General features: G+C 38.8%; 1 protein-coding gene across 3 annotated transcripts in view; it reads right to left on the reverse strand.

Moving 5' to 3' along the window:
* Positions 1–1,564: 1,564 nt before the first annotated feature.
* Positions 1,565–12,436, reverse strand: part of tbc1d22b (TBC1 domain family, member 22B) — a 46,174-nt gene continuing 35,302 nt past the window's right edge. For 2 of the 3 annotated variants that reach the window (XM_057356617.1, XM_057356616.1), the window contains 2 exons: positions 9,446–9,541; positions 1,567–7,527 (listed from right to left, as the gene is read on the reverse strand). In XM_057356617.1, coding sequence (XP_057212600.1) covers positions 7,399–7,527; positions 9,446–9,541 — 225 coding nt within the window. In that variant the 3' untranslated portion in view covers positions 1,567–7,398. Of the gene's footprint in view, positions 7,528–9,445; positions 9,542–12,436 lie in introns of all 3 variants that reach the window. The other variant, XM_057356618.1, reaches the window with a different exon arrangement.

The raw sequence follows: 12,436 nt of genomic DNA on the forward strand, positions 1-12,436 counted from the left end.
GTACAAAGTAAAGGATCTGGAAGTAGCCGCACTCTCTCTCATGCCCCCGGCACACTTCTTTTCCCAGCCTTTCAACACACTTGAGACAGAGAGAGCCACAAGTGCCTCCGGCTACATCTAATCACACAAAATCAGTCACTTCCTTCATTACCGCAATGACCCGAACGCTGTTGTGGGCTTTTGGGTGGCGGTTCTTGAGCACTTTCCGTGTCCCACTATGATCAATATTTTAGTTGTGGATGGGTCCATGAAGAGGCCTCCCGCTGATAAATATGTGCATGGTAGAGTCATTCCATGTCTCCAGCTCCTCCATCACAGCTGATGGATGAGAGCTCCAGTGCAGGTTGGGGGACCGTGTAGCATGTGGATGCAGGAGAGGTAATATTTAGACAGATCACAACGGTCCACCCGCAAATTGGATTGTGGATGAGAGCAAACCAGCTGGAAAGACAGAAATGGAGAATGACAGTGGAAAGCGAGCTTGGGGCTAGAATTAGGAAAGTTTGCAAAGCAGGTGGAAGAATTTAGTGACTGTTTGCATGAAGTGTACAAACACGTAATCTGAAGTAGAGCAGCAGGGGAGTCCACGCCGAATCTGTGCCTGCATGTTTCTGCAGTATTCAGGCGCCTGTCATTTACAAAACCACATATTCCTCATCTTTGTTGTTTTTTCATTTAAAAAGTGCTTTCGGCGATCAGTGAAACATGAGCATTCATGTATTTTATCCCAAATCAGTGCAGAAAATTTGAAGGAAGTCTGGCCATGGTCCCAGACACCTACGCGTAAAAAGAAAATGTTGGGTGAACCCAATGAGCCAACGGTTGGGTTTGTCCATTTTAAACCCATAAACCAACAAATCTGTGTAAAAAGAATGGTGGGTTATAGAGTAAAATATGGACAAACCCATTTAAACCAAACAAATTGGTTTAAATTGAATTAGAAAATGTTCATATTTGACCCACACATTGGTTGAAACAACAAAATAGGGTAATGTAAACACAATGGTTGGGTTTGTCCATATTCTACCCAACCATGGGTTGAAACAACCCAGCGTTCGTTTTAAAGTGCAATAATGCACAGCAAAAATGATTTTCTTTCTATTTTTGTCTTGTTTTCTATATTATATATATATTTATTTTTCCCCCATAATGTTATTATGACACTCTAAAAAATGTTGGGTTAATTAACCCATAAAAAAGGCTTAGATTTGATCAAACAATGGGTTTAAAAAACCCAGCATATTTGGTTGAAACAACCCAACATATGTTAGCCCAACTGTTGTGTTTGTCCATTTTTGACCCCATGCTGGGTTGAAAAAAACTCATCATTTTTGGAGTGTATATGTAACAGCCATTTTATGAAATAAGCAATAAGACACCGATGTGTCTTTATGTTTAATGTTCACACAACAAAACATTAATTTCTCATTTAGTATTATTGTCTTGTTTCCAGCACAAATATTTAAAAATTCTGAAATCAAGATACTTGAGAAGCAAAATGACTTAAAACATTAAGTATTGTTTTGTGGGAAAAATTTAGTTTATGCTTAAAACAAGAGGGGCTAATGGGGCAAGAAAGAAAAAATAATAAGTACAACAATTACTTTTGCTAACCCACTGACAGATATATTTCTAGTTTTAGGCAAAGAAGTATTTTCATGTAATTTAACATTAGACTTTGAATAATACTATCGAGACTTTGGCTGTGTTGCTTCTTAATTAAATGCATCTTGATTTAATGAAACAAATATAACAGGACAAAAATGCTAAATAAATGGCTATTACATCATTTAAACATGCACAAATTACATTTAAAAATAAATATATTTTTGTCCTTTGGCTTGCTGATATAGTCCCTGCTATGTAAACTAAGGTTAATAGTTGGTCTCTGTGGGATGTATGCAGTGATATAAACAGTAACTGGGTGAACAGGAGTTTACATTTGCATAGCGGTCACCAAGGAGTTTGAAGATACCTTGAGAGAGCTCTCCATTATAGCTTTAGCACTCATCTTAATGGCAGGCACTTGGCTGGCACAAACAGTCCCGGAGGAGCAGCGTGAATATGTGCAACTGTGACCAGCCGATCCGTTATTGCTAGACTGTAAACACCAACTGTTAGAATAATGAATAACATTACCTGTTGGAAAATTTGTGGTTATTATTAATAAATATTGTATTGAGATAATTGATTGAACACCCATAGTCATATATAGCCCTTTAATAAAAGCAAAAAGCCACTTACAGCTGTGTTACGATGATTTGACCACGGTTAAGGGGGTTAAGCGTTTCCCGTCAAGCTTAACCATGGCCCTTCACCGTGGCTTATTGCGTTATTCTGCCATTCGGTTGCGTGCGGTTACCTTTGTTATGTTCTTGCCCTGCTGGCGATGACATCCAAAGGCCAACCATTCCTCCTAATTCAAAATGACTCATTTAAAATTCTTCCCTCATCATTTCTCACGTCAACAGCGGAGTCCCAAACTCTTTTCCTGTTAGACATCAGAGTCCTAACCTCTACTGTACTCCCTCTCTCTCAGCAGACCCGGTTGCCTCTGCGGACTACTTGTCACCTAATATCAGGGTGTCGACGAAATCACACTTTTGTCCTTTGTTTTTTTTTCCTTTTTTACTCTGCAGCTGACAGGACGGATAAATACAACGCGGCACTAAATCCTAATTTCACAATTAGCGATTATGACATCCTGAACTCTCCAAAATTCGCAGGATCCAGGAATGCCCGTCAACACCGCGGTCAAATTGAATAATAAATGTTTAACGGCGGTTTGGTCGCAGTCACTCAACAGTCAACAGACTGTGGCTGTGGGCAGCGAGACGATGAGGTCATTAACCCTGCCATTTGCTTAACAAGCGCTAATTACAGCTGACATTTCCACAGGGCGCTTCCCAACGTCAGCTGCCCGAATTCACCGAGAGGACACGGTCATCCTTTACACGCACAAGCATTTGTGTTTCTATCACAGTGCGGACTTTCTATTGTTTTTATACTCCGCTAATGATCTAACTGCTAACCTCAAATCTAACCCTCGCAGCATCCTTTTTGCATTTCTACGCTTTTAATTAAGACGTTTATTAATGTGTTTTTCTCATTGGTGTTCCAACAATGTACATGATTTTAGGTTTTACTGACCTTGAGAGGACGTTATAGGTCCCCGCACACAGAATAATTAAAGTAAAACACAGTACCAACTGTTTAATAGAATCCAAAATCAAATATACAGTAAAGAACTAATATTTCTTTTTTTGTTAAGGCTAAAAGCAGTGTGGACTACAAAAGCACTCATTAAGCAGAATCCAGCGTAATGACTAGAGGATTTAGGCATTTTCTTGCAGAGAGAAAAACAACGCAAGCGTCGGGCGAACCGTGAAGCTGTTACAGAGTCTTATTTGCATTGCGAACTGTGAACACAATCAGAACGCTATGAGCTGAATAAAGCACGGCACTGTTCTTTCACACAACACGTCTACATTATCATAAAACAGCACCCGCCCAAAAATATCATTTTGATAAAACACGCCACAAGTAGAATGACTAATACAGAGAGAAGCACCATTTCTATTTGCAGACCAAAGGCAAATATTTGATCCTAGAATTACGAGTACACTTTGAAAAAGAAATCGAAAAAGAAAGAAGGTCTATCTTCTAAACACAGTCCTGATGGACGAAACGGATAAACGTAACAAGTAATAACGCCAAGCGGGAAGCCAGAAATGGAGAGGGGAGAAACAGAAAATCCCAGGACAAATCTCAGGAATAAGACAAATAACTTAAGACACAGAGGACACGTCTATAAATAGACATGCCGCTGTACCGGCAGGGCACATACTTTTCCTTTTTCTTCTTAAAAAAAAGGTAACGCAATAAACAAACTAAAAGTAAAGCACAATCCAGTCCAGCAACCACACGGGTCTTGTTCTCTGTATTAAAACCAAATAAGCAGAATCAAAGCAAAAACAAAACAAATGTGTAAATTCATGAATAACATAAATACGATTTTGGCTTCTTGTCGAGAAGCCAAAAGCTTCCTTAGTACAACACTAAATCTTTTGTTCCATAAGCACATAAAAGTGGTTTAATGTGCTTATAAAAAAGGTACAAATGCACACCCATGAAAAAAGGCAACACGTATAATACAATCAAGATGTGTTCGAGAAATCCAGTTTTCTTTTACGGTACGATTAACATTCATGATTAAAGACGCCCAGAACACCATGTCAACATAAAATAGCGTTTGCAAACAATTTTATTCTCATAACTAAAAATATGAAAAGTCGATGCAAATGGGCATGATTTTATCCATTAGGACTGAAGCAGCTTTTACATACCATAATGAAGCCAGACCGAATGAGAATTTACTGAGGGTTACAAAACTACATCGCTTTTAAACAGCCACATCCAAGTTCAGGAGGCTTTTTAACCTAGACGTGAGGCTAAAGAGATCTACCGGATTGCTTAACATCAACGCTCGAAATGTTGTTACTTGGCATAAAACTGCAATTAAATTACATCAGTAATTGGAAGAATGATTGACAACAGCCTAAAACAACTTGTAAATGTTAAAGCTACACTCCGTAACTTTTTTTGATAATTGGGCAAGTACCTAACCTTACCATGATTCACAGCGGTAAGCTTATTATAAGCATTTAAGATTTGAGATACCAGTTGTTCTTGAACACATGTAGAGTACCTAAAGCAAGCTGTAATTTTATGTTTCAAACAGAGATGGTGATAAAAAGGCAAATTTACAGAATGCAGCTCTAACTTTTTTTTGTTGTTCGTTATTTTCACCTGCGCAACCTGGGTGACATCATCTAAAAAGTAAATCCGTTTCAAACTTTGAAGAAAAGTTTGTTGAATTTAACACGCGAGCAGAAATGGGCAACAGATCCACCCTCTTCAAAACATTCAACATATTAAATGTGACCAAAATTATTAATATGCCTTTAATATGGACTCCATAATAAACCTACTCAGAGCCGTAACTTAACCCGCACCTTCATTCAACACGTACCACATCACAGGGTGGTAAAATACGACCCTTTCATGAATAATTACTGCCCCATCTCTCCGGCGGGATCAGCGTTTTTGACCTTCTAAAATAAGTCGTTCTTTCATTAGCGCACTTTAAAGGGGTGACGAGAAAACTAATTATCATCTCTGGAGTGAATTTCAGCTCATTAAAATATGCAAAGACATATTCTAGAAGACAACCTGAAAGAGAAAAAAATCTAGCGCAGCACTGTAAATGCTTCATCAAAAATGGATTGTAACAGCAAGACTGTATAGTGCAGGTGGTCTCAAATATCACTGACAGATGAATAGGAAGAGCGAGCTGACAAATGTACATTATTCAAGCGTTTCACATCAGCATGTTCACAAAATCCTCCATTCGGCATTCGGCATCACTTCTGAAACCGCTCTCGAATCAATACAATTCATTCGCTTCGATAATAAGAGCAGAAAGACACATATTTCATTTATTATTCAGATTATCCATGCAGGCTTTTGGTCCTCGATGATTGCCACGTTATTCGGCACGATTAGAGATTTTTAATGAAACCGTTTTCTCTTCAAAAAGTCGGAGAAATCGCTTTGCATTACGCGGCAATTTATAATGATCCCACTTCCACGCTCTGTAAAGGAATGATGGCGTAATTGAAGATTCAGATTAACTTTAACAATTAATCGCCAATCAAAATGTATCAACCGGAGTTAATAAATGTACCAGGAGGTGAGACGGGGGTTCAAAGATAATCAAATCATCTGCATCTGATTAGCATAAACATCTGCATAAATCTGTTGCCCTGGGAGACCGAACGGACGTGCCAATGGTTGGGTTGCTTTTCACAGTGATCTGAGACTAGATTTACTGTTTCCATAACAGTATTTAAGATTATGATTTGGGTTTGGGCCAAGACCAGCTGCTCGGAGAGTGGAGAGAAGATACCTGACAAACACGGCGCAGTACCAGACCGCTCAGTGCCTATAGCTGCAAACAAAACCCTTCAGCTTAAAGGGACAGTTCACCCCAAAATAAAAACTATTTTAGCATTTACTTATGTCATTCCAAACATGTATGACTTTCTTTCTTCTGCGCAACACAAAAGAAGATATTTTGAAGAACTTTGATAACCAAACAACATGGCCTCCATTGACTTCCATTGTATGGACCATATTAGGACATTTATTTTAGTAAATTTCTTTGTTTTGTTATACATAAAAGATATTTTTCCTACTCAATTGCGGCCAATAACTATTAGGTTACAAGTATTCTTTCAAATATCGTTCTCTGTGTTCATCAGAACAAAAGACATGTATACAGATTTGGAACAACTCGAGGTTGAGTAAATGATGACAGAACTTCTATTTTTGGGTGAACTGTTCCTTTATTAAGTCAGTAGGTCGCACTATCCAGTCTAATATAACCACACTAATTCATTCTCTATAAACCAGTATGAATATTTCACCACTGTTTGATTCAGCAGTCTGTGCCGAAACATTGTACCTCAGTAGTCATCCAGCTAATGGTAAAACTCTAAAAAGTACCACTTTCTACGACAGAATTGTGCAAGAGGGTCATATGCATGCAATGCCACTTCAGAAAGAACTGGGCTCTTAGATTGTTCAAATTCACAGTCTTTAGAGTCTGATAAACATAAAAACACATCGCTCAGTCAGCTGTCTATCGATTCTTCGAATCGGTCCAAACGTCACGCTTGACTGCGTCTTTTAAAAAATGGATCTTGGAGGCTGCCATAGTTTCTTGTATTGCAGATCTTCAATAATAGCGTCTGCGAGTGATTACAGGCGGGAATCGACCCATGTACCAGCCTGTGGTACAATCAATGTCGCAATGAGCAAAGAGGCCAAGAGGATCACATTACGGTGTAATAACACAAAACATGAGAACATTGGCTGAGATTCATAAAGGCGGGCTGGTTTCTCCACATCGGAGGTAAGAAATGAAGGAGGATGAGGGGAACCCCTTTGAAAATCCAAAGTACTGGTGCTTTTGAAGAATGCCACGTCTTTCTGTTTTAATGTGGCGCTTTCGTACGTCCATTGTTTTAGAGCTTGGCATCATTTTGTCAGTAATCTTCTTAAATAATCTGCAGGCAAATGAAACTGTCAGCTACAGAGATGGCTTGCCGGGAGTGTTTCCAAAATATCCGGTTTGCGGTTATTTACTTTGTCTCATCCTTGATCGTGAACTGTAACAGACGACGACACAAATTTGACGTCATGGGACAAAATTGGTGAGCTCTATCTTCACCATGTCAAATTAAACGGAGCACAGAAGTAGCGTTTGGACAGATGCCATTGTTAAGTCGTATCATTGTCTGGGTTTCCGGGGTCATGATGTCCAGCGTTGGGTTCTCATCTCTTGTAGTGGCTCGGAGCGTCGGCAAACATGTATTTGAGTCTGTAGGCCTCAGCCAGTAGCAACCCCACCTCCTCGTTGCCCCAGTGTATTGTGGGAAGGTTCTGCAGGAGCATTAGCAAGCTCTAAAAAGACATAAAAACACATTTCTCAAAATGATACATAACTGGACAATCATTTAGTGGCTTTTACTTGAACGATTTCTGGAGCTGCAGGTAGCTGTCGACCGCCTCAGAAATACAGTGTTTCTTGGCTATTACCTGCTCTTTGAAATGCATTTTAGTGTTCGTCACTGTTCATGTAATCATGGCATGATTACAACGTTAGGATAATGCGATCCATGATTGGCACTACTCTGAGGTTGCTGCTGCGTATATGAGTGTGTGGCATGCATTTGTATGCGTGTGTGTCCGCCACCCACAGCTGCAGAAAGTGCACAGTACCAAATGTATTGAAATCAGCTTCACTCTGAATCTCGGGTTCTTTAGTCACTTATGGTTTCATTTTTTATTTATTTAATTTTTTTTATCTAACACATATAATACAATTTTCAAGATATTCATTTAACATTTTGATTCAGTTAAAATTTTTCTGTTGGCTGTATTTTGCTCAAACGTTTGTGTAGTGTTAAAGTAACAGGAAGTTCTTCTGGACCAGCATCGGATCTGTGTTGTCTACATCTTCTGAATTGGTCTATGGAGTATAGTCTATATAAACTTCCAGTAGACCTCCGCAAAGAATCAATAACTGTTGAAATTTCATTTAATTTAATACAATTATTATTATTGTATTTTTAACTTATATTAATATTGTTATATTATAACCAAACACCGACCGGAAGTTAACTTCGGTCCAGGCCCGTGTGTCCAATGAAACCGTCTATAGACAAACCCAGAAAGTGCGGAAAGGTCGTGTTTTGTTAAGTTCTGTTACTTTTCACACCTTGACAATAAAAAAGCAAATAACACATAAAAATTTGTACATATAGTCCATGTAAGTCTAAAACCGTGGCTATACCGCACGTGAGTGGTGCAGTGCAACAAAAGCCAATAGAACCCACTATAATCAGTGATGCTCTTAATGGGTTCTATTGTCTTTTGTTGTGTCACGCCGCTAGAAAACGCTTAAACCGTCTGGAGAAAAACAGCATAAGAGAGAACAGCCTACATAGATCGACCAAGTATTCTTTCATTTCATCACAGCATTTAAACTTATTAGGATAACAGTTTCGAATTTGGATATATTCAATTTAATCCAATTCAATATAATGTTTACAATAATGCATTGTATCAAATCAGCTTTACAGTAAATAGAATAGAGCGAAGTACAGGCAAAAAATATAAAAAAGGTGTATGAAATATAGATGATGTTTTTACAAAAAACAACTGTGAAAACCAGTCAAAATATCTGTGTATATAAGTGATGCTTACTGTAAAAATAGTAATAGGAATGGTGCTATTCGTTTTTTTTATATACAGTATGATATGTATATCTTAATAGTCTCAATTTATCTCAATATATTCAAAAACATATACATTTATTAGTATATGGGCATCTTGGGAAATAAACCCATGACCTTCAAAAAGATCAAGCTGTGCTCGATCATTCCAGCTCTGGAAAGCCTTGAGATTAATCACAATTAATTACGTACATAGACAGCCCCAGAATAAACGCTGGTGCTCCAACAATTGTCCATCAAACCCTTCCTCGCACAACCTGACAACGAGGCGAATTATAAATGAGTGTCGAGAGGCGGAGCGGAGCCGCGGAGAGCGAGACCGGGCTGTATAACAGTACGTTCTCATTTCATGGCCGCTGAGGTGTGGTGAATGCGCTGGCCTGTGAAATTTAGTTACAGCAGAGGTTTCTCCACTGGAGGGCCAATTATTCCGATCGTCTTTTTAGTAAGTGACGGCCGGGCCACTTTCCAATGATGCGTGCATGTGTGGGAAGCGTCCGGCACACGGTCACACAAAATGCGCATTCATTTATATACTGCACGGATGGCAGCGATGCACAAAACGCACGAGATCGTGTGTGTACCTGAAAGTCACCCATGGAGAGGATCTCCTTGCGCCATTTGATGAGGAAGGCGGCGCAGACGTACAGGTGGAAATGGGAGAAGCCCTCTGATTCCGCCTACAAATGAAGAACACACAGAACATGTCATGAACAATTTTATTCAAAGTACAGCGCACAGCAACAACTCTTGGAGCAACTTGGGGTAAAGTGCTTCGCTGAGGGGCAAAAAAGCTGATCACTTGCCCCCCACAACAACCAAGCTTCCAATGAACAGCCCTGAGCTTTAAAGAGACAGTTCACCCCAAAAAATACATATATAGTATGTACAATATACAGCAGCAATTTTAAGCAATAAAACGACTTAGTATCTGTGCTACCTCTACACCAACAACTGCAAACACTTTTAGCCGGAAATAAACAACATTGTTTACTTCCATCATGAGTAATAAGGGTTTTAAGGCAGCACATATTATTCGTTAAATTATTCAGCTAGCTCAGACTTGAATGCCTACACAGGGAGCTCCTAATGTAGTTTTCCCATCTCTGTAATTTATAGGATTGGGAAATAGGTCACGTTAGTAATTCCCAATGTGTCTAAATAAGACACCACCCATTCTGTCTCTGCGCTCTGCATGCGTCCTCTACTCTTCTCCTGAAAATCTCTCTTACTTGTGTTGTGTACAGTGTGGTACATTTAGTCACTTGAGAGGCAGCGAGTGGTTATAAATAGCTTTGTTTCTACGGTCCGTCTTAAAGCAGAAAGAGAAGGGGAAAAGAAAGGAGGAAAAGAGGAGAAAAAAGGGGGAAGCGAGAGCGAGGGGGCAAAAAAGAAAAAAGTTAGATTGTGTCAAGAGTAAGAACCAGGGGCCAATTCAGTCTTGGGCTCTCAAATTATGATACAGGTGAATGTTTCAGACATCGTGTGTGAGCGACAGAAAATTGATGCGAGAGTCTGACAGCTGCATTCAGACACGGTCCACCGTGCATCCGAGCAAATGTGCGCAGCAGGTGAAGAATAACTCTCAATGTAATAAACTTGAAAGTTCTGTTATGACTGATTAGGGATGGATTCAGGGTAAAATAATAACCTTAGATAGTACACTACGGCCCCGTTTGAGGCAAACATCACAGATTTTTAAGAGTGCTGAAGACAGCCGCGAGCTAATCGCAGAGTTTCAGGTGGGCTGAGATGAAAGAGGGGGCTAGAATCGCCTATGGCTAAAGGAGTGAGAAAGTGTGAAAATAAAAAAAATAGAAAGAGAGAGGGGGTTTTTGGACATGGTGGCATGATAATACTACGGATGTGTAAAACGACTGATTTTTAAAGTCGACTGGTCTGTGGGTTGCGTGAACAACCTTGAGGAAGCCGTGTATTAGGTTAGTGTAGGGTCATGGATGCCAGATTCCATGAAGAACATACAGTTCACCCAAAAAATGAAAATCATCATATTTCATCATATTTTAACCTTTATGTCAGGGGTCTTCAACTACTTTTCTTTAAAGGGATAGTTCACCCCAAAATGAAAATTCTGTCATCATTTACTCAACCTCATGTAATTTCATACCTGCATAAATCACTTTGTTCCGATGAACACAGAGAAAGATATTTGGAAGAATGGTTACAGGACATCATTGACTACCATAGTATGAAGAATTTAATGGTAGTCCAAGATGCCCGAGAACTCTTTGTTTTCCTAAATTCTTCAAAATATCTCATTATGTGTTCAACACAACAAAAAAATTACAATATTTTTTTCCTACTAAGGGCCAGAATCCAAAAGTATAAATAAGATGTGAGCCAGTTTTTTATTACCATATCCCTTTTCCTTCTATTATTTTGTATTTCTGTTATTTACTGCATTTTATTATTTTTATGCTGTTTTTCTGTTGCCGTAACTTATATGTCATATATTAAAACATGCACACAAATATTGCATCCAGTATTTTTGCCTTTTCATGATATTTAATTAAAAGAGATATTGTCTTTTTAGTTGTATTTTATATTCCTTAATGCGTTAGTCTACCCGAAATGAAATAGCTGTTCATTTACTCACCCCCAGTCCCCCAGTAAATCCAAGATATGGGTGGCATTGTTTTTTCAAGAAGATATTTAGTTGAATTAATGAAAGTCAAAAACGCTAATACAATCAACACAGAAGTAATCCCTGCCCCATGTGACGTTAAATTAGCGTCTTATAAAGCAAATCAATTTATCCGTGCAAGAAACTGAACGCATTCATGTGCCCCACGCACTTAGAAGGGCAGATCCTTTGTGTTCTGGAGGGAGATGGACTGCTGTTTCTCGTAAATATAGCCGTATTTTCATTTGAATGTAATAATAAATACAACACAGTTTTTCCCTTTTCTGAGATGACCGTTCACGTGGTGTACTCTTCCTGCAGGTACTTTCAAGGGCACAAGACGCGTTTTGAAATGCGACCTATCGCGTGCGCAAACCGATTGCCTGTGGATTGTCAGCTATAAAATTGTAAATAACATTAACCGGTCAAATCGCATTTATAAGACGTCATATCGCTATGAGCAGCAGAAATTACTTTTGCATTGAATGTAGCAGCGTTTTGGACTTTCAAAGATGCGGTGTCTCAGGCTGTACATTTCTTCAAGTCTCTCCTCTTATTTGAAATGTTAAGGCGGGCCAGGTAATGATGATTACGTCTTTATGCCTTATGTCATTCAGAACCTGCATGACTTTCTTTTTTATGCAAAAGAAGATATTTTGAAGAACATTGGTAACCAAACAACATTGGACTCCACTGATCTCCATTGTATGAACACATTTCTCAAAACATCTTCTTTTGTGTTCTACAAAAAAAAAAACTCACATTGTAACTATTATAATACCAATACAATTCTATTATTTGCCGTGCCATTTATTAACTTGAACAAATACAATCAATATGGTCATTACTATAAGTACCATGGTGTTTTTATACAATGCCATCACTGCACCATATTTGTAGGAGTAAAAAATTTAAGGAGTTAAAGAGAGAC

Source organism: Triplophysa rosa, linkage group LG17, assembly GCF_024868665.1.
Source record: "Triplophysa rosa linkage group LG17, Trosa_1v2, whole genome shotgun sequence".
NCBI classification, from domain to species: domain Eukaryota; kingdom Metazoa; phylum Chordata; class Actinopteri; order Cypriniformes; family Nemacheilidae; genus Triplophysa; species Triplophysa rosa.